Source organism: Saimiri boliviensis, chromosome 1 (assembly GCF_048565385.1).
Source record: "Saimiri boliviensis isolate mSaiBol1 chromosome 1, mSaiBol1.pri, whole genome shotgun sequence".
Lineage (NCBI taxonomy): Eukaryota > Metazoa > Chordata > Mammalia > Primates > Cebidae > Saimiri > Saimiri boliviensis.
This window is the reverse complement of record NC_133449.1, coordinates 32,286,811-32,310,073: the sequence shown is the minus strand read 5'-3', so window position 1 is coordinate 32,310,073 and position 23,263 is coordinate 32,286,811. Positions and strand designations below refer to the sequence as shown.

The following is a 23,263-nucleotide window of genomic DNA, read 5'->3' as shown; positions in this document are numbered from 1 at the left end:
GTTGCCAAGAGACTATCTTTTTTTTTTTTTTTCTGAGACGGAGTCTGACTCTGTCATCCAGGCTGAAGCCCAATGGTGTGATCTTGACTCACTGTAACCTCCACCTCCCAGGTTCAAGTGATTCTCCCACCTCAGCCTCCCCAGTAGCTGGGATTACAAGTGCCTGCCACCACGCCCAGCTAATTTTTTGTTTTAGTAGAGATGGGATTTCACTATGTCGGCCAGGTTGGTCTCAAACTCCTGACCTCAAGCAATCCACCCACCCCTGCCTTTCAGAGTGCTGGAATTACAGGCATAAGCCACTGAATGGAGCTCTCCTACTGGTTTCTCTTAGTGACTTTATGAGGTCATCTTCAAATAGCTAAACTGCAATATTACCTGTCATGCACTATACATAACTTGTTTTCAGCACTGGATCCCACGATCAATTGTTGTATGCCCTGAAGTAGTCTTTAGAGAATCATGGTTTCATTTAGTGTGACATCCGAAAGAATGCCTTAGGTTGTACTGAGGAATGTATTTTTCAAGATTCTGACCTACTCTTATCATAGATGTAATCAGCCCAGCTAAGTTATGCTGACATTATGATAGGCTCCATTCCACTATATTGTACTGGTAAAACATGTCTGGACAAAAACCTAAATATCACAGTTGCTCATAAAATTCTTTGCTTATATTTCATAGACTGAAAAAAAAAATCCTGCCAACTTTCTGATGATCCTTCAAGGGCAACATTTCAAATACAATATCCTTCCTTGGACACTGAGGAGTATTTCAGTCATAACTGACTGTTTGGTCAACATTTGGATCAAATCCCAGAACAAAACATTCTAAAAATGAAATTCTTCATGAAACATTGTAATTCAGTACCATCTACAAACCTATTTAGACATAGCCAAAATGAACCATTTTATGACTAGATAAACTGAAAAGTGCCGTTGATTAGCCTAGAACAGCAACAAAAATTCCTAGTTGCAAGGCAAAGCAAATGACATGCTGAATTATAATACAGAAAAGAACTGAGACCTCTTGGGGAATGAGTCACTTAGAGTCACATTTTCCAGCTATCTTAGTTAACCCATTCTGGTTTGGAACTTAATTTTAATTCTTAGAATAAAATCCTCTCCAGAACATACCATATGGCTCCTACCTTTTAAAAAGATACATAAGGAAAGTATCCAAGGATGCTGGTATGAGAGTGTCAGGGTCCAGAACCAATCTCCCCTGATACCAAGTGATGATTTACAACTTTTATGCTCACATCTAACATGCCCCCTGCTTGACCCACAGCCTTAAGTTATCTAAAATGTTGAAAGAATATAAACTGACTCCTGGAACAAACAACGTAAATGAATCAATTATTATACTGATTGAATGATACTTTCATTGTTATTTCTTTTTGAATTATGTATACATGGTCATTTTATCTAAGATTAGCATATGTTTATATATTTCTGTCCTAGAATAAAATAAAAACAGAAATTAGTTTCAACCACTCACCTGGCTTAGTAATATTTATGACTAAACAAGCTATAGTCCTCTCCACTGTATTCTGGTCTATAGTATGTTACTATAAAAACTCTTGAAGGAAACAGACCCCCAAAAGGTACAGCAGCCTCTTATGTTATACATGCACACACATGAGAATTATGCTATGCCTTCATGAATGTGCTACCTCCATCAAGTACAGATCACTTTTTTCCACACAGAGTGATGCTAACTACCACTCCCCATGTCCCTCGTACACACACACATACATATTCATTTCATACTCTTTGGATGTAAAAGGAGTCTGGGCTTTGGAACCAGACACAGCTAAAGTCCAATCCCATCTCTGTAACTCAAAAACTCATGATCAAGTCCAAGTTCATTTACGTTCACGTATTCCTTCAGCACAAGAGAATCTGTTTTTGTTTTGTGTGGCAACTTTTGCCAAAAAAAGTCATCCCAAAAGCCAGTAAGACTGAAAATCAAGTATCAAGGCACCTAAGAGTCTCCTATTTTTCAAAGTATTTCCCTAGGACACAGGAGGGCTATCTGCAACAAAGGCAGCAGGAGGCATGTACATGGATGTCTGGTTTATAATTATCTGCCAAATTTTTCATTTATGTCTTAGGTACTTTTCTACATGTATATTACATGTTACAAAAAATACTAATAAAATAAAATGCAAAACAGCCTATCTACCCATCGTTACCATCAGTGAAACTTATTTTCTATCAGATGTTTACAAACTGACACTTTCCCTGATGTACTCAACTGGACAGAGGATAATTTCTTCTTCTGTGTGTAATTTAACATAATTTACTCCAGCTTAAGTTAGTTAAGAACTTTAAGGAAAAAATAAAAGGAGAGTACATTTGTTTCCAATGAGGCTTCTTAAAGAACAGAGAAAATATTTAAATTTCTTTAAACAATTTGTGATAAAATCATGGTGACCTACATACACCAAATCACCCTTTCTAAGTAGGTAAAGTAAATGAAAGTGGTTATTTTTTTAAAACTCAAAAGACCAAAGCAACTCTGTAATCTGAAAACATAACAACTTGTGATATTCTACATACAAAAAAAAAAACTCCAAACAAAAAGGCTCTATTACCAGTCAAAAAATAAACTAGGCTGGGTGTGGTGGCTCAAGCCTATAATCCCAGCACTTTGGGAGGCTAAGGCAGGTGAATCACAAGGTCGGGAATTCAAGAGCAGCCTGGCCAACATAGTAAAACCCCGTCTCTACTAAAAATAGAAAAAATTAGCTGGGCATAGTGGTAGGTGCCTGTAATCTCAGCTACTTGGGAGGCTGAGGCAGGAGAATCACTTGAACCTGGGAGGCAGAGGTTGCAGTGAGCCGAGATCCTGCCACTGCACTCCAGCCTGGGCAACAGAGTAAGACTCCGACTCAAAAAAAACAAAAACAAACAAAAACAACTAACAAGGAGTATCTCAGCCAAGTAATTGGAACAGAGCTACGAGCACATATCAAACAAAAATCTGCTACATACCTTGATCAATACAGTTTTCAGCAAGAGTGAAAAGCAAAGGTGAGCGTTCCTCAAGCAAATGCTGGTGAATATTCACACATCTCAAAGTCCACCACGGCAAGCTCTAGGAAAAAAACACCATGTAAGCTGAAATAAAAGGATATTTTAGAAAACTCTTTTTACATTAACTAAGATTTTTAGAAACTTTTTACATTCATAAAATTAAATTTATTCCTCAGTAAGATTACCCATCCACTGCTGTCTTCAGTAATAACACCAAAACCCACATCTATGTCTTCCATAACACCTCACCTCCATCCTCTCAAAGCCCATATTTATTTTAGCCACTTGGACTTCCTGATGCCATTTTGAACTTACCATCTCCTCCTTTAAAATATATGTTGTATTCATCCTGCTCTGTGGCACTCTGTCACCACTTTAATCCTAGTACCAACTCCTTCAGAGGCCTCCTGCAAGAAGCTCCTGTGGGGTGATTTTTCCATCACCTGAACTTCCAGCACATTATTTGTAATTCCCTTGCAAACATATTCCACTGTATTTACAGATGCTATCCCAGGTTCCAATGCTGTTCACTGTCTACTACCCAACAAGTTAAGAAATCATATCCTACTCATTGCTATATTCTCCTCAAAGCAATGTATTTTACACAATTGACACAGTAAGAAATACCTTAGATTCAGATATTCTCCCAAACTGACAAGATCAATCACCTCTACACCAGTATGAAACCTCTTCCTTACAGTCTTCTACTAGCATGGCGCATACTGATCTTCCACTTCTCTGAACTTCTACACTGTTCCTTGAAGTTGACACCATATTGGACAATACTTGTTTTTCAGGTTTGTAACTCTACCTGAGCCATACCTTTCTGAGGGCAGAAACTACATTTTTTTTTTTTTTTTTTTTTTTGAGATAAGGTCTCATTCTGTCACCTAGGCTGGAGTGCAGTGGCATGATCACAGCTCACTAAAGCCTGTACCTCCCCAGGCTCAGGTGATCTCTCACTGCAGCTTCCTGAGTTGCTGGGACTACTGGCCCATGTCACCATGCCCTGCAAATTTTCGTATTTTTTTGGCAGAGATGGGGTTTTGCCATGTTGTCCACACTGGTCTCCAACTCCTGGGCTCAAATGATCACCCACCTTGGCCTCCCATTGTGCTGGGATTACAGGCATGAGGCATTCCACCCAGTCAGAAACTAGATTTTATGCACTGTCTTGACTAATGCACAAATTGACCATATAGCTTTTTCTTTCATTCACTGATGCTTTTTCTTACTTGATCAACATATATTTACTTAAAAAAAAAAAAGAATAAAAACAAGAAACAACAAGCCAATATAAAGGTATGGTTGGATGTGGCAGCTCATGCCTACAATCCCAGCTACTAAGGAGGCTGAAATGAGAAGACGCTCAAGGCTAGGAGTTCAAGACCAACTGGGCAACACTGTAAGACCACGTCTCTTTAAAAAAAAAAAAAGTATATACTGTGAAGAGTGAAAATCTCTCTTCCACTGCCCCAATATCATCCTCCTCCCACGGAAAAATCTGTGACAAAGGTTTATATTCCTCCAGAGCTTCCTCTGTGCATGTGCATGTGTGCATATGTTCCATGTGTGCAAGTCATGATAGGTACTTTTGATAAACGCATTATAAATTATTTGTAATCATATTACATTACATTACATGAAAGTCTAAGAATTAGTTTTCCTTTTAATTACCTACAAATATGAGATGACAGTTACCAAAAAGCTATTTGAAATGGGATCTCACTACACTGCCAGGATGGAGTGCATTGGCTATTTACAGGCGTCATCATCACACACCACAGCTTTGAACTCCTGGACTCAAGCCATTCTCCTGCCTCAGACTTCCATGTACCTGGGACGACAGCTATGGGCCACAGCACCTGGCTCAAAAGCACTTTTCTGCTTGAACCATTTGATAAAGAGGTTCCCTTCCAAACTGCTACACACCACAGCCAGGTTAGCTTCTGAAGTATTATATACCACAACTACTACAACCATGATGCAACCACAAATGAATTTTGACTCTATCACAAAATACTTTTGATTTAATACTATTTCCTCAGTCCATATAAGGAAATATAAAATTATCTAATAGCAAGGATATTTCAGATTGTTTTTCACTGAATTCCCTGAGGTGTTGCCTTATTTTCATTCTTTTCCTATCAATATGGATAATGAAGTCAGTTTACATTTCAATTATCTGTCCCTTATCTGCTGTCAACAATAAGTGAGTCAGGTCTGGCAACTTATGCTTTACTTCTAGACATGGGAATTTAGATACATCCAGTCAAAAAGATCTCCCTTTTAAGAAGATATATAATACAAGGCCAAGCATAGTGGCTCACACTTTGAATCCCAGCACTTTGGGAAGCAGGAAGCGGGAAGCTCCCTTGAGGCCAGAAATTCAAGACCAGGCTGGGCAACACAGTGAGACTCCCATCTCCACAAAAAAAAAAATAAATAAATGTTTAACTAGCTGAGTGCAGTGGTGCACATCTGTAATCCTGGCTACTCAGGAGACTGAGAGAAAAGGACTGCTTGAGCCCTGTCAAGTCTTTAAGATTACAGTCAGCTGTGATCATACCACTATCCTCCAACTTGAGCAACAGAGAAGAGATTCTGTCCCTTAAAATAGACACACACACACACACATATATATAATATTATGCAGAACTATTAAAAATCAGATCTACATCATTTGAAAATTCTTATGCTAAAGTGGCCAAAAAAAAAAAAAAAAAACAGATCTATAGGCCGGGCACAGTGGCTCTTGCTTGTAATCCCAGCACTTTGGGAGGCCGAGGCTGGCAGTTTGCCTGAGCTCAGAAGTTCAAGATCAGCCTGGGCAACACAGTGAAACACCATCCCTTTAAAAAAATAAAATAAAATAAAATAAAATCAGGTCTATAAATTAACTCTCAAACCTAAATTCTCAAATGGAGAAGGGAAGAATGAAACAAATATAGAAAGCATAGCCTATTTTTCTACTAGTAAGCGTAACAGACCTTTTCAGTTTGTCAAGAATTGCTTAATATAAAAATTGAGGGCTGGCACAGTAGCTCATGCCTGTAATCTCAACACTTTGGGAAACCAAGGTAGGAGGATCACTTGAAGCCAGGAGTTTGAGACAAGCCTGGGCAACAGAGTGAGATCCCATTTCTGCAACAGAAAAACTGAGCAATTGAAAATTGAGGCTGGGCGCAGTGGCTAACACCTATAATCCCAGCACTTTGGGAAGCCAAGGCAGGCAGATCATTTGAGGTCAGGAGTTCAAGACCAGCCTGACCAACATGGTAAAACACTGTCTCTACTAAAAATAAAAAAAAAATTAGCTGGGCGTGGTGGTGCATGCCTGTAGTCCCAGCTATTTGGGAAGCTGAGGCAGTAGAACTGCTTGAACCCAGGAGGCAGAGGCTGCAGTCAGCCAAGATCAAGCCACTGCACTCAAGCCTCGGTGATAGAGTGAGACTCTGTCTCAAAAAAAAAAAAAAAAGAAAAAGAAAATTGAGGCATCAATTAAAAAGGGAACTTAGAAAGTCTTGCTTAGGTAACTTTTAGATTTTATCTCCTGATTATAACACTTACTAAAGAATGGTCTAATTAAGAAGTCATACTAGTCAAGAACCTCCCAGATACCAGGGAGCAGTAGTATACTCATAAGGCAACAAACAAATATTTGCCAGTTTATCCCATTTTATAAATGGACACTGATGTTCAGATAAGTTAACAAGCATAAGGTTACACATCTGTTAATTTCAATGCCATGACTCTTTTTACTCAACCACTTACATAGTACTAATTCCAGTCTATATACTCCACAGATTAGGGTTTGTGGGAAAATCTGCTTCTTTTATAATTTCACAAAAATAATGTCATCAAAAGCAACTTGATACATTCCTTAGAAGTCAAGTTACCCGGCCGGGCGCGGTGGCTCAAGCCTGTAATCCCAGCACTTTGGGAGGCCGAGGCGGGTGGATCACAAGGTCAAGAGATCGAGACCATCCTGGTCAACATGGTGAAACCCCGTCTCTACTAAAAATACCAAAAAATTAGCTGGGCATGGTGGTGCATGCCTGTAATCCCAGCTACTCAGGAGGCTGAGACAGGAGAATTGCCTGAACCCAGGAGGTGGAGGTTGCGGTGAGCCGAGATCGCGCCATTGCACTCCAGCCTGGGTAACAAGAGTGAAACTGTGTCTCAAAAAAAAAAAAAAAAAGAAGTCAAGTTACCCAAAAATAAATTTAAAAGGTTAAAATTAATTTTCTTTACCATTTTATCTTAATTTACCAAATAAACCACTTTTAATAACACCATTAACAGAATGACATAGGTCAGGTGCCTGTAGTCCCAGCTGCTGAGGAGGCTGGAACAGGAGGATCACTTAAACTCACAAGTTGAAGGCTAGCCTGGACAACATAGCAAGACAACATCTCCAAACAAAAGAAAAGAAAAGATATAGTAAAGACACACAGGAAAAATCTCTAATAGAAAAAAACAATGTTTCAACTGAATGACAAGAGGAGCCAGGCAGGCTGGTGTGCTCCTGAAGTTCCAGCTACTCAGGAGGCTGAGGTGGGAGGATCACTTGGGGCCAGGAGTTCAAGATCAGCCTGGACAACACAGTGAGACCCTGTCTCCTACCACAAAAAAAAAAAAAAAGAAAGAAAGAAAGAAAAGAAAGGCAAGATTGCAGCACAAAATGACATATACATAGTGATATACTACAGGAAAATGTATTTTTAAGCAGAAGTCAAGAGTTGTTTACATCTGCCAAGAAATTAAGGGAACTTGCCTTTCTAACAGTATAAGAATGACTTCTACAACCAGTAGTCCACATATTTATTAATTCTCCTAAGTTGTTGACAGTATATATATTATTTTTCAAATGATGCTTAACGTGCTTTTTTTTTTTTTTTTGAGACAGAGTCTCATTGTGTAGCTCAGGCTGGAGTGCAGTGGTGCAAGATCTTGGTTCACTGCAAACTCCGCCTCCTGGGTTCAAGTGATTCTCCTGCCTCAGTCTCCCAAGGATCTGGGATTACAGGCACCCGTCATCACACCTGGCTTATTTTTGTATTTTTAGTAGAGATGAGGTTTCACTATGTCAGCCATTTTGGTCTCAAACTCCTGACCTCATGTGATCCGCCTGCCTTGGCCTCCTAAACTGCTAGAATTACAGGTGTGAGCCATCATGCCCGACCATGCCTGGCTAATTTTTGTATTTTTAGTAGAGACAGGGTTTCACCATGTTGCTGAGGCTGGAGTCTCAACCTCCTGACCTCAGGTGATCTGCTGGCTTCGGCCTCCCAAAGTGCTGGGATTACAGGCATGAGCCACCACAAACGGTCAGTGCTTAACATACCCGATGATGAAAATTTCTGACCAACTTAAAAACCATCTCACTTGGCCAGGCGCAGTGGCTCAAGCCTGTAATCCCAGCACTTTGGGAGGCCGAGGTGGGTGGATCACGAGGTCAAGAGATCGAGACCATCCTGGTCAACATGGTGAAACCCCGTCTCTACTAAAAATACAAATAATTAGCTGGGCATGGTGGCACGTGCCTGTAATCCCAGCCACTCGGAGGCTGAGGCAGGAGAATTGCCTGAACCCAGGAGGTGGAGGTTGCAGTGAACCGAGATCATGACATTGCACTCCAGCCTGGGTAACAAGAGCGAAACTCTGTCTCAAAAAAAAAAAAAAAAAAAAAACCATCTCACTCATTCATTGGTGATTGGTGACCATAAGTTCTCACTACAAAAAAAAGTAATGCCATTTGGCAGCCTCAGGCCTTGCTGATACTTTATTTAAAGTAGCCAGGTATGGTGGCTCACACCTATAATCCCAGCAATTTGGAAGGCCGAGACGTGGGGATCACTTGAGGTCAGGAGTTCAAGACCAGCTGACCAACTTGGTGAAACCCTGTTTCTACTAAAAGTACAAAAAAAATTAGCTGGGCATGGTTGCAAGAGCCTGTAATCCCAGCTACCAGGGAGGCTGAGGCAGGAGAATTGCTTGAACCCAGGAGGTGGAGATTACAGTAAGCTGAGATAGTGCCATTGCACTCCAACCTGGGCAACAGAATGAAACTCTGATTCAAAAAATAAGTAAATAAATAAATAAAACAACACAGTAAATTAATAGTCAGTCTGCAAGACCATTTAACTCAGATCAACTTGGGAAACATTTTTTACTCAAGCTACTATCACTAAGAGCTCAAAAGATAAAGTCTCATATCTGCTAAGACATGCTGAAATCTGCATATTAAAAACACTTCAATTAGTCAGGCATGGTGGTGCACACCTGTAGTCCCAGTTACCTGAGAGGCTGAGGCAGGAAAATCAATTGAACCTGGGAGGTGTAGGTTGCAGTGAGCCAAGATCGCACCATGACACTCCAGCCTGGGCGACAGAGGGAGACTGTCTCAAAAACAAAAACCCTTCTAGGCCTAGCATGGTGGCTTATGCCTATAATTTCAGCACTTAGGAAAGGTTGAGGCAGGTGGATCGCTTGAGCCCAGAAGTTCAAGACCAGCCTGGGCAACATAGCAAAACCCCGTCTCTACAAAAAAACACAAAAATTAGCCGGGTGAGGCAGCACATGCTTGTAGTCCCAGTTACTTAGGATGCTGAGGTGGGAGGATGGCTTGACCCCAGGGGGCGGATGCTGCAGTGAGCTGAGTTCATGCCACTGCACTCCAGCCTGGGCAACAAAGCCAGACCGTCTCAAAAAAACAAACAAACAAACAACAACAACAACAAAAAACCTTCTAGTACAATGGATTCCAAATCCTCTGGCTCTCATGATAGTTGCAAATAGAGGCATCACTTCCCTTCTTCTTTAAAACAAATTTAGGCCAGGCGTGGTGGCTCATGCCTGTGATCCCAGCACTTTGGGAGGCTGAGGCAGGCAGATTACTTGAGGCTACGAGTTTGAGTCCAACGTCACTAACAGGGTGAAACCCCGTCTCTACTAAAAATGCAAAAAATTAGGCAAGCATAGTGGTGGGTGCCTGTAAGCCCAGTTACTCTGGAGGCTAAGACATGAGAATCGCTTGAACCTGAAAGGTGGAGGTTGCAGTGAGCTGAGATCATGCCACTATACTCTAGCCTGGGCGAAACAGTGAGACTTTGTCTCAAAAAAAAAAAATTTAGTGGGTAAACTTAAATGCTTAGGAAAGTAAGCCCTTACACAGCACAGACTAAGTCTACATTCAGCTACAGAAGTACTGTGTTTCTTGGGCCAGGTGTGGTGGCTCACCCCTGTAATCCCAGCACATTGGGAGGCTGAAGTAGGTGAATCACCTGAGGTCAGGAGTTCCAGACCAACCTGACCAACATGGAGAAATTCGTCTCTACTAAAAATACAAAATTAGGTAGACGTGGTAGCGCATGCCTGTAATCCCAGCTACTCGGGAGGCTAATGCAGGAGAATCTCTTGAACTCAGGAGGCAGAGGTTAGGGTGAGCTAAGATTGCCCCATTGCACTCCAGCCTGGCAACAGGGTGAAACTTTACCTCAAAAAATAAAAATAAAATAAAAAAGGGAAAGAAAGAAATACTGTGCTTCTTTTTTCTTTTGAGACGGAGTTTCGCTCTTGTTACCCAGGCTGGAGTGCAATGGTGCAATCTTGGCTCACCGCAACCTCCGCCTCCTGAATTCAGGAAATTCTCCTGCCTCAGCCTCCTGAGTAGCTGGGATTATACACACGTGCCACCATGCCCAGCTAATTTTTTGTATTTTTAGTAGAGACAGGGTTTCACTATGTTGACCAGGATGGTCTCGATCTCTGGACCTTGTGCTTCACTCGCCTCGGCCTCCCAAAGTGCTGGGATTACAGGCGTGAGCCACTGCGCCCGGCCTGAAATATTGTGTTTCTTAAAATTGTTCAGCCAAAATTGAGAGATTTCACATAATATTTAAATTCCCTATTTCTGACACAATGGAGTCTGCAGCACACCAAGCTGCAACACTCGATAGAGCAGGGGGTCAGCCAGGCACAGCCTGTGTGCAATTCCAGCCCACCACTTGTTTCTGTAGAGCCCAAAAACTGAAACTAGTTTCTACATTTTTATATCACTGGAAAAAAGAATAATATTTTGTGATTGTGAGAAGTACACGAAATGTAAGTTTCAGTGTCCACAAACAAAGCTTTATTGGAAAACAGGCACACCCATTTGTTGACACATTGTCCACAGCTGCTTTCACACTACAGTGCAGCAGAGTTGAAAAGCAGCAACAGACTGTACACTGCATGGTTGACAACCTCCACTAAACCTCCAAAGACTGTCTTTTCTTTCTGCATATTAGCTTTCTGTGTGTATAGTTGTCCTCACTAGTTTATATGAAGAAACCATATGATAGATATTTAACAAATGCTTTACTAAACCCAACCCAAATAATGACATAACACAGAGTGTGAGCCAGGAAACAGGGATTAAGATCCATTAAATTTTGGTCACTGCTCATTAACCTATGTGAAATTCATAAAAGACTGTGAGGTATGTTTTTTAGTTTGTTTTTTGTTTTTTGTTTGAGATAGAGTCTCGCTGTTGCCCAGGTTGGAATGCAATGGCTCGATCTTGGTTCACTGCAACTTCCGCCTCCTGGGTTCAAGCAATTCGTCTGCCTCAGCCTCCCAAGGAGCTGGGATTACAGGCATCCACCACGCCCATCTAACTTCATATTTTTAGTAGAGACAGGGATTCACCATGTTGGCCAGGCTGGTCCCCAACTCCTGACCTCAGGGGATCCACCTACCTCAACCTTCCAAAGTGCTGGTCTACAGGAGTATGCCACTGTGCCCAGCCTGAGGTATGTTTTTAAATCTATATTTAAGATTTCTACAAATGAACATATCTATACAGTACAAACACAAATCCTATTGAGGAGGTGCAACATAATCTCATTCTAAGCTGGATCAATCTCATGAGTGATGAAAAGTTTTTGCTTATTTCATCAGATTTTTCAATTACATACCTAGGAGACTTAGAAAACCAAATAGACACAGGCGTTGTAAGCAACACATCTACAGTCTGGTGTCAACAGGCACAAAAGTCACATCAGGGTATGAATCTCATGGATCCTTTCCTTACCTGAATAGCTGTCAGTTTATGTCTTACATTCACTAGGATAATACGTGCTAATAACAGCAGTATAGGCTTCAAGGTCAGGCTGTAGATTGATTCACCATCTAGAGTGAGCAGGCTCAGAACAAATGCATCTAGTCCTTTAACCTGAAAAAAAGGATTATAAACTAAGATGATATAATTTAACAAAATATCAATCTTATATGTCTTATAATAATACAAAGATTTTCCAGCCAACTCACTTTGAAACAAAGGCATTAATATATTACACAGCAATTGGCACTGGACAGAATTATAACCCTGAAAATGCCCTTAGAGATCTACAAATCCAGCCCACCCTGACTGATGGCCACCCATCTGATCAAACTTTATTTTTTTAATTGGGGTGTGTGTGTGTGTGTGTGTATACGTGTGTGTGTGTGTGTGTGTGTGCGTGTGTGTGTATTTTAGGCAGAGTCTCACTCTGTTGCCCAAGCTGGAGTACAGTGGCACGATCTCGGTTCACTGCAAGCTCTGCTTCCTGGGCTCAAGTGATCCTCCTTCCTGGGCAGAAAGCTGGGACTTCAGGCATGCACCACCACATCTGGCTAAGTTTCTGTATTTTTAGTAAAGAAGAGGTTTCACCATGTTGGCCAGGCTGGTCTCAAACTCCTGATCTTAAGTGGTCTCCGGCCCCGGCCTCCCAAAGTACTGGGATCACAGGTGTAAGCCACCGCACCTGGCCTGTTCAAACTTTAGAAGAACAAGAAACTCAAAAAAAATGCTAGCATTGGAGAGATATCATCACTTCATAAATTTACTTACGACAAAATATTATCTCAAAAGAAAGCATGCCCATGTTAAAGTATTTATACTAAATAGTGTATTTGATATTTATATTAAACACCTACAATTCATGTAAGCTTCGATACCTGGAAAAATGTTGTTATGAAGTAAGTCTCTACTCCATAATTTCTATCAAGCCAAACAGCCAGCAAAGTCTCATATATCAAATGCTGAATGGGCATACAACCATACACCAGAGTAATCAGAAGGCTGCAAAAAAAAAAGGATGCCATTGAAAAATTCACTCTCCTGTTGTACAGAGATGTTTCACAATGGACAAGGTTGCTAAAATTTAGACTGCAGAATTTTAACGGCTGCCATAAAATAGCAAGCAAGAATCCTCACTCATCAGGAACATGGGTTCCAATATCACATGCACAGGAGAGTGTCTTTTCTCTGCTGCTTATTAGTTTGTGAGCACACGTAAATTTTTCCCACAATTTTTTTCCTGATGAAGCCTCAGTTTCACCAATTATAAAATGAAATAACTGAACCTATACCTCAGAGAGTTCTTGTAAGAATTAAACTAAAGAATCCAAGTAATGCCAGTACCTGGCTCAATACTGAATATTTTGAATACTAAATATTTAAATACTGAATATTTTGAATATTGTTTAAAGTATTCAATAGAAGAAAGAAGAAGAGCTGGGCACGATGGCTCACACCTCTAATCCCAGAACTTTGGGAGACCAAGGCAGGCGGATCATGAAGTCAGGAGTTTGAGACCAACCTGGCCAACATGGTGAAACCCCATTTCTACTAAAAATACAAAAATTAGCTGGACATGGTGGCACATGCCTATAATCCTAGCTACTCAGGAGGCTGAGGCAGGAGAATTGCTTGAATCCAAAAGGCAGAGGTAGCAATGAGCCAAGATTGCGCCACTGCACTTCAGCCTGGACAACAGAGCAAGAGGAAAGAAGAAAGAAGAAAGAAGAAGGAAGGAAGGAAGGAAAGGAGGAAGGGAGGGAGGGAGGGAGGGAAGGAAAGAACGAGGGAAACAAGGAAGGGAAGAAAGAAGAAAAGAAAGAAGTAAAGGAAGAAGGAAAGAAGAAGGAAAAGAAAGAAAGGAAGAAAAGAGAGAAAAAAGAAAAGGAAGGAAGGAAGGAGAGAGGGAGGGAGGGAAGGGAGGAAAGAATGAAGGACGGAAGGAAGGAAGGAAGGAAGGGAAGGAAGGAAAAGAAAGGAAAAGAAAAGAAAACCCTGGCTGGGTGCAGTTGGTGGCTCAGGCCTGTAATTCCAGCACTTTGGGAGTTCAAGGCGGGCATATCATCTGAAGTCAGGAGTTCATGAACAGCCTAGCCAACATGGTAAAACTCCATCTCTACTAAAAATACAAAAATTAGCCAGGCGTGGTAGCAAGCGCCTGTAGTCCCAGCTGCTTGGGAGGCTGAGGCAGGAGAATGGCTTGAACCCAGGAGGTGGAGGGTGCAGGGAGCCAAGATGGTACCACTGCACTCTAGCCTGGGTGACAGAGTGAGACTCTGTCTCAAAAAAAAGAAAAAAAAAATGTGAATTGAGTACCATTCAAACCACATATCAGTGCTCAGGAAATATTTATGGCTTTGACAGTTTGGTGGATTTCTAACCTATACTACAGGACCATAGAAGCCAGAAACTGATTCATACATCATAAGAGAAGGAAGGAGAGAAGGACACTTCTAGATAACTGAAGCTTATGTCTTTAGTGCAACAATCATTGGGGTCTGAGGTTCTTTTCCTCATTGTGGACAAAAACCTTTGTAGAATACAAATTATAAATTCCCTTCTTAGACATAGATACAGAAGATCTTTTATTCTTTCAATTATAATTAGGGTCAGGATTATGAATTAAAATTACTCTATTGAAGTATATATAGTGACTCACTAAGCTGATATATAAAGAGTTAATTATTGTGGTTTTCACATTATGCTTGTTTTTGCACTTCTCTTTCCAATTCCCACCAAATTATTAACACATATCTCTAATAACTTTATTCCACGTTTACTTGCTATACCTAATTCTGAGAAAGCAGGTAACACAAGGTCCATTTTGCTGCATAATTTCTAGATGCACTTTGGTGATTTTGAACACAGCTATCAATCACCCAGCTTCTTCCAGGCTGAGTGGTTGATAGCTATGTTCAAAATCACCTAAGTGGCTGGACAAATCAAAGTTCTTACTTTGATTTAAACCATACTTCTTTTGTTGATCATCTCATACTGGCCAGACCCTCTACTTAGGGGCTCAAAAATTCCTGAGGAACTCAAACTGCAATCTCAATTGATGACACACTGGTACAGATCAATAACATTATCTTCACAATGGATAATAATCACCATGAAGCAATGCTGTGCCAGGCACTTTAATAAAGTATTTCTAATTTAAAGGAAACCATCCCGGGGAGCAAACCACTACTGGGAATCATTCTTCTTTTCTTTCTTTCTTTTTTTTTTTTTTTTTGAGACGGAGTTTCACTCTTGTTACCCAGGCTGGAGTGCAATGGCGCGATCTCGGCTCACCGCAACCTCCGCCTCCTGGGTTCAGGCAATTCTCCTGTCTCAGCCTCCTGAGTAGCTGGGATTACAGGCACGCGCCACCATGCCCAGCTAATTTTTTGTATTTTTAGTAGAGATGGGGTTTCACCATGTTGACCAGGATGGTCTCGATCTCTTGACATCGTGATCCACCCGCCTCGGCCTCCCAAAGTGGTGGGATAACAGGCTTGAGCCACCGTGCCCGGCCTGGGAATCATTCTTAAGCACAGTATCAAAACTTATCTTCAAGCCAGAAACGGTGAATCACATCTGTAAACCTAGCACTTTGGGAGGCTGAGGCAGGCGGATCACTTGAGGTCAGGAGTTCAAGACCAGCCTGGCCAACATGGTGAAACACCATCTCTACTAAAAATACAAAAATTACCCAGGTGTGGTAGTACATGCCTGCAATCCCAGCTACTAGGAAGGCTGAGGCAGGAGAATTGCTTGGATCCAGAGGCAGAGATTGCAGTGAGCTGAGATCACACCACTGCACTCCAGCCTGGGTGACAGAGCAAGACTCTGTCTCAAAAAAAATAAAAAATAAAAATAAAATAAAAAAAATAAACTTACCTGAAAAAAAATTAAACAGACTTCCAGATTTGCTGCTTTGTCATTAAATACTTTATGTACTGCACTCACAACTGTAATCCTAGCACACTTTGGGAGGTTGAGGCAGGCAGATCACTTGAGCCCAGGAGTTTGAGACCAGCCTGGGCAACTTGGCAAAACTCCATCTCAACAAAAAAATTACCTGGCCATGGTGACATGTGACTGTAGTCCCAGCTACTTGGTAGCCTGAGGTGGGAGGATCACCTGAGCCTGAGTAGGTTGAGGGTAATCTAGCTGTAATCTAGCCATGGTACACCCACCTGGATGACTGAATGAGACACCATCTCAAAAAACAAAAGAAATTTATATAACTGAGGTGATACAATCAAGTAAACACCTGGTGAAGCTGTCTGTACTTTAATTAAAAAACACAGCTACATGGCTTTATAAAATGGAGTGTGTGTGTTAAAAGGAATTTGAGATTGACAATAGAACTTCCAGAAATACGTGAAAATCTGATCAATGAACAAGCATTCTTAGCAGTTTTGTACAAACCATAAAGTCATGTTTCTTTCCTAACTACTATTAATTCCAGTTCATGAAGACCTGCTTGTAAAAAATAAGTAATACCATAATAGTCACATACAACACTTCCAAGAAGCATACCTCACTGAATTGCTGGAACAAAACAGATGGCAAAAAATCCTGAAGGTGTAAATCAACAGGGGGCCCCGTCCAGTTGCTCTGAACAAAAAGTTGCAAACTGCTCACACCAAGTAGAAATATCAGCTGTTGTCTGCATAGAAGAATGTTAAAGAAATAAATATGAACTACTATCACTGTATAATCTCAAACACGCTATTCCAATGCAGTTTTATTATGAAAATAATATCTATCAATATTTATTGAGACCATCCTAGAGTACTGACAAAAAAAAAAAAAAAATTCTAAAACTTAAAACAATTTAGGTCAGCCAGGCGCAGTGGCTCACACCTGTCATTCCAGCACTTGAAAGGCCGTGGTAGGAGGATTGTTTAAACCCAGGAGTTCAGAACCAGCTTGAGAAACATAGTGACACCCTGTCTCTACAAAAAATTTAAAAGGTAGCCAGGCATGGCGGTACATCCCAGCTACTCCAGAGGCTGACGCATGAGGCTTGCTTGCAGCCCAGGAGTTGGGGGCTGGACTAAGTTTTGATCATACCACTGTACTCCAGCCTGGAAAATAAAGCGAGACCCTGTCTCTCTTAAAAAAAAAAAATAGGTCTACAACATCCAGTATTATAACCGTAAGCCACATATGGATTAAATTTACGTTAATTAAAATTAAATACAATTTAAAATTCAGTTTCATAGTCATATTTTCCATATGTCAAGTGCTTAATAGTTTAGTGTGGCTAGTGGCTACCACCTGGGCAATGAAGATAGAGAACACTTCTATCTCCACAGAAAATTATCTTGAAAGAGTTGATTTAGGTTCTCATTAGGCATCTATGTTTTTCTGGCATTCTCTTTAACAGCTCTGACATTGCAACAAGATGTACAGAAAACTGACTTTATACAAAAGAAAAGTGATGATATACAGTTGTTGCTAACCTTTCACTGATCCCATGCCACCAAATGCTAGAACAACAACAAAAACATAGAAATTTGAGTGAAACCTCTATTTGTCAGTCTTGCTGTGATTTAAGACAGAGCCAGGCAAACTTTTTCTAAAGGGACAGACAGGAAATATTTTAGGCTTTGCATATCACGTTTTGTTTTTTCCAACCCTTTAAAAATATAAAAACCAAGCCGGGCGCGGTGGCTCAAGCCTGTAATCCCAGCACTTTGGGAGGCCGAGGCGGATGGATCACAAGGTCGAGAGATCGAGACCAACCTGGTCAACATGGTGAAACCCTGTCTCTACTAAAAAATACAAAAAATTAGCTGGACATGGTGGCGCGTGCCTGTAATCCCAGCTACTCAGGAGGCTGAGGCAGGAGAATTGCCTGAACCCAGGAGGCGGAGGTTGCGGTGAGCCGAGATCACGCCATTGCACTCCAGCCTGGGTGACAAGAGCGAAACTCCGTCTCAAAAAAAAAAAAAAAAAAAAAAACATATATATAAAAACCAGCCGGGCATGGTGGCTCATGCCTGCAATTCCATTACTTTGGGAGGCTTTGGCAAGTGGATCACGAGGTCAGGAGATCGAGACCATCTTAGCCAACATGGTGAAACCCTATGTCTACTAAAAATACAAAAAAATTAGCTGGGCATGATGGCACACACCTGTAGTCCCAGCTACTTAGAAGGTGGAGGCAGGAGAACTGCTTGAATCCAGGAGGCAGAGATTGCAGTGAGCCGAGATCACGACACTGCACTACAACCTGGGCAAGAGTGTGAGACTCCCACTCAAAAAAAATAAAATAAAATAAAAAATACCCCATTCATTCTTAGCCATTTAGTTAGCCTGCCAGCCATAATGTGCCAAACCCTAAATTAGGACCTAAATAGGTACAGATTCAACTCTAGCAAATAACAGCCAGGGAATCCTGGAGTTTCATTCTGAAGAGAAAATATTAGCAGTCACTTTTTTCCCTGCAGCCCCTAGGCCCTTCCTTAAAAGGGAGGTTATTTCAGAAAAAGAAAAAAAAAATCAAACATACAAGCCTATGGTAGCAAAAACATAAAACTTGGAATACAATGCAAAGAATAAGCAGCATTAGAGAAAAAAAGATAACAAAACAGCTGGTTTGGAATCAGAAGTTTGGAAATTTGGAGAAAACAGCCTTAATAAACTGTCCTAATCAAAAAACAAAATCCATAAGGTGAACTGAGAATACACTTTAACTTTCAAATGTCTGAAAATGAGTCAACTGCAAGTCTCTCTTTAGCTTTGTATGACAAGATAGAAATCTGGTCTGTCTTGTGATAAAGGATTTGTGTTAATGTACTGCTTTCATGGGCACCACAAGGCTAGTTGCTATGAGAATGCACACATATCAGAAAGCATTAAGAATTTGGCCACGCGGAGTGGCTCATGCCTATAATCCCCACACTTAGTGAGGCAGAGATGAGAGGATTGCTTGAGCCCAGGAGTTCAAGACCAGGCTAAGCAACATATCAAGACAACATCTCTAAAAAAAGGAAGAAAAAAAAAAAGAATGGCACCAAAGAAACATAACTACCAGTAAACTAAAATGAAAAGGAGGCGGGGTGCAGTGGCTGATGCCTGTAATCCCAGCACTTTGGAAGGCTCAGGTGGGTGGATCACCTGGGGTCAGACCAGCCTGGCCAACACGGTGAAACCCTATCTCTACTAAAAATACAAAAAAAAACTGTATTTTTTTTTTTAATGGTGGTGCGGGCCTGTAATCCCAGCTACATGGGAGGCTGAGGGAGGAGAATCAGTTGAACTCAGGAGGCTGAGGTTGCAGTGAGCCAAGACCATGCCACTGTACTCCAGCCTGGGCAACAGAGTGAGATTCCATAAAAAAAAAATAATAATAATAATAATATTAATTTTAAAAATAACATTAAAAGTCTATAGCAGCATTCTCTGGCAAACTCCTTATGAATATGGGTTATGCTTTATTCATCTTCCAACCTCCACACCTAGTACAATATTTATTTGTTGAAGGACTAAATGAAGCCATTTCCTAGAAATAATGGTAAAATAAAATTGCATGTATTTATAAGATAATCAAAGATTGACATGATTGCACAGATGGCAGAGGAAAGATAGAGGTATCCAATTTATACCAGTAAAATTTAAGCCACTGAAAAGCTTAGATTTCCCTGCCGTGTAACTATCTTTATATTTAACCCTATAAAATTACACAAATTTAATGGAAAAAGGTAAACCAAGGGCTCTGAAATAAAAACATTAAGTTCTCTGAGCTCTATACAGATAATAATCTAAAACATAATAAATTGTTACAAATTAGTATTCAGCTATGCAGAAATAACAAGATGGAAGGTATGTGGGATATTTTTTTTGTTGGTTTTCTTTTTGAGACAGAGTCTAGCTCTGTCGCCCACACTGGAGTGCAATGACATGATCTCGGCTCACTGCAAACTCCACCTCAGTCCAGAGCAGGTGGGACTATAGGCGCACACAACCATGCCCAGCCTGAAAGCATGTTTTTAAGACAAAGGGAAATAAGGCGTGAAGTCTTGCGGTGGGTAAAGCCTACCAGACCTAAGCACTGGGAGCTCATGGGAGTGGGTTAGCAGTTAATACCCAAATATGTGCCAGTCTCATATATGAAACCATTTCATCCTGCACCACTCTACTTTTTCATTCTGGATGGTCTTCTGGACCAGAGTTCTTACATTGATTACTTGGTACATCATGAGTCTTGAGTAAAGGTAAAGCAAGGTTTCTCAACTGCTAAAATCAGTGCCTTACACTGTCAAGGTGCTATTAAATGTATTCAGTCTGTTCCTCTATGAAAAATTCAAATAAAATTCTACCTTTCCGTTGTGTCCAAATCTGTTGAGTCATCCAGGAATGTTACTACCTGCTTCTCCAGGTAGCTATCAATCTTTTCTTCAGAGATTGTTGTTGAATTAAAAATATTTTGAGTCACTGAATTTAAGAATATAGCTTCATAGTTCCCTTCCAGCAGCAACTGTAGGAAAGATCCACTCTCTGTAACATAAAAAATTAGTGCAGTAATCCAAAACAATTTTTTTTTCATGCCGTAAAGGATAGCACTGTTAGGCAAATCTACCATTTTAGTGTGCAAAAACAATGTCTAGACTTAGAATGCTTGCTGTATGACAATTACAAGGCACTCAGCAAATCTCCAACATTCTACATTCTCTCTCCTACAATTAGTAGCTCACCCATACTATGAGCCCCAAAATGGAAGTTAGCCCCAGAAATAATATTCCTCGTTAACAGATATTTCCTCTTTTGCTGGGAAATTCACAAAGATTCCTACTGACAACAGAAAAGTTTCCTTAGTCAAAGTTCTAAGACTTTTCATAATCTGGCTCCTTCTATCCCCATTATTTTCTCTTCATGAAAAGTCACTGTCACTCCAAGAACGCTGGTTTACTCATGATTTCCCTAATGTCCCGTGCACATTCCCACCTCCACACTTTCCACTTGTGATTTCACCTGTTGAACTCTTCTCCACTTGTTAGTCTTACCCTTTAATCCAAAATCAGCTCAAGTCTCACCAGAAAACTTTTCTAGACCAGGAGACTTCAGACTTTCTGCCACTGGAAGCACCTATTGTGTCACACGCGTGCCCACACACACACATACACACAGAATACTGACACACTGTTCATTCTCTTCTAGGTCCAGCCTAAATCCCACAACCAGATGTGCCAGTAAATGTGCCTTTTAACTCTTTATCTCTGTGGTAAACATTCACTGCTCAAAGGAATTAATCTTTGCTGCCTAGGAAGGCTGTGGTGCCTGTAACCGCAGCACTTTGGGAGGCCCAGGTGGGCGGATCACTTCAGGTCAGGAGTTGGAGAGCAGCCTGACCAATTCGGTGAACCCCCAACTCTACTAAAAATACAAAATTAGCCAAGTGTGGTGGCGCATACTTGTAATCCCAGCTACTCGGAAGGCTGAGGCAGGAAAATCGCTTGAACCCAGGAGGCAGAGTTGCAGTGAGCTGAGATCGCCTTATTTGCATTCCAGCCTGGGCAAAATGCTGAACTCCATCTCAAACAAATAAATAAATATAGAAAAATACAAAAAAATAAAAATACTTAACCAAAGTGTATTTACAGGTCTTCACCGCAAAGTGGGATTAAAAAATGGTATCTACCGTCAGGAGGCTGAGGCAGGAGAATTGCCTGAACCCAGGAGGCGGAGGTTGCGGTGAGCCGAGATCGCGCCATTGCACTCCAGCCTGGGTAACAAGAGTGAAACTCTCTCAAAAAAAAAAAAAAAAAAAAAAAAATGGTATCTACCTTAAGTGTCTACCACAAGCATTAAATGACTGGGTACGTGTTGAGGGCTTAGGAAAATAACTGACATTGCCATTGCTATTATTACTGAACCTGGGCAGTAAGACGTTTTGGGCAGTAGGTGAGTGAGCACCACGCCCACTTTGGCAAGGACTCATCAACCCAAATCCTCAAGGAATCAGCTAGATTTTGTTAGGGAAAAACCAAGGGAGGGATGAGAATCAGTCGCTGCCATCTCTTTTCCTCACAGTTCCCACGATAGACTAAGTCAACCCTGGCAGATGCGTCTCTCACCTGAACCGGCGACCCCCTCCTGTTTCCATTGCTGCAGCTCAGCCTCGGTGGGGAATCCCCTCAAAACTGCCAGCTCCGGGGTCCACATCACCCCAGACACCGCTGCAGCAAAAACAAGCTCCCACGAGGGCCACACCGGAGTCAACAAAAGAAAATGAAAAGAGGAGAGCACAAAGACGCCGAAATCTAGTGGCGACAGTTACCGTAAACACACCCACGGTCCTAGAACACCTTGTGGAGATACCAGCACAAGGAGGCGGCCATAACCGCAGCGCGGGGCACCCTGGGAAAACGCGCACGCTCTCTGGCCCGGCTTCCGCCTTGGAGACCGACCCGCGCTTGGCTGCGGAGCCTGCGGGCGGGTGTGCCCCACCCCGGGGCGGGCAGTGGGCGGAGTTGAGGGCGCGGTGGCGCTCAGCCCCGCCCCGGTGGGAACCGCTTCCGCGGGCTGTGGTTGTGGAAATGAGTGTGCTATCGAGGGCTTGGGTTCAAATGCAACTCAAAACGGACGTGTTGCCAAAGCAGTTGGATTGGAAGGGCGAGAGCTGCGATTCTGAAACCTCTGCGGGTCAGAACGCTCTTGACACCCTGATGAAAACCGCAGCCCTTCACGCAGAGTGCAGGTGGGCCTTTGCTCTCAGCGTCTGGGCACCTGCTCACGGAATCACAGGCCCGCTGACGTGGGGTCGGGGAAGCCCACGTTGGAACCCCGTCAGCATACCATGGGGCTTTGGGTGAATTCGCGTGTAAGGAAAGGATCTGATTTTGAAACTGCCGCTACGTGAATCATGGCCAGGGGGAAATCTGGTCCTGCCGCTGGTGCAGGGAAGTTTTTGGAACAGTCTGAACGCTGCAGGAGACTGGTCCCAGGGGTGGTCACAAGAAATTGCAAGGGGACAAACCAGCCTCCCCTTCCTTGCTGCTGAGCACAGAGCTGGTGCCTTATGTGCACTTCTTTCAGTCTTCCTAGCCGCATCCCTAAGAAACAGCTAGCGGCCGGGCTCCCTGGCTCACATCTGTAATCCCAGCCCTGTGGGAGGCCGAGG

General features: G+C 41.8%; 1 protein-coding gene across 1 annotated transcript in view; it reads right to left on the bottom strand.

Moving 5' to 3' along the window:
• The window catches only part of TTC27 (tetratricopeptide repeat domain 27), a 197,595-nt gene extending 175,049 nt beyond the window's left edge, over positions 1–22,546 (bottom strand). Inside the window, exons 1-5 of the mRNA XM_003926820.2 lie at positions 22,218–22,546; positions 20,463–20,640; positions 16,672–16,801; positions 12,118–12,258; positions 3,000–3,102 (exon numbers count right to left, since the gene is read on the bottom strand). Of these exons, the coding sequence (XP_003926869.1) occupies positions 3,000–3,102; positions 12,118–12,258; positions 16,672–16,801; positions 20,463–20,640; positions 22,218–22,305 (640 nt within the window). The 5' untranslated portion in view covers positions 22,306–22,546. The remainder of the gene's footprint in view (positions 1–2,999; positions 3,103–12,117; positions 12,259–16,671; positions 16,802–20,462; positions 20,641–22,217) is intronic.
• Positions 22,547–23,263: the final 717 nt, after the last annotated feature.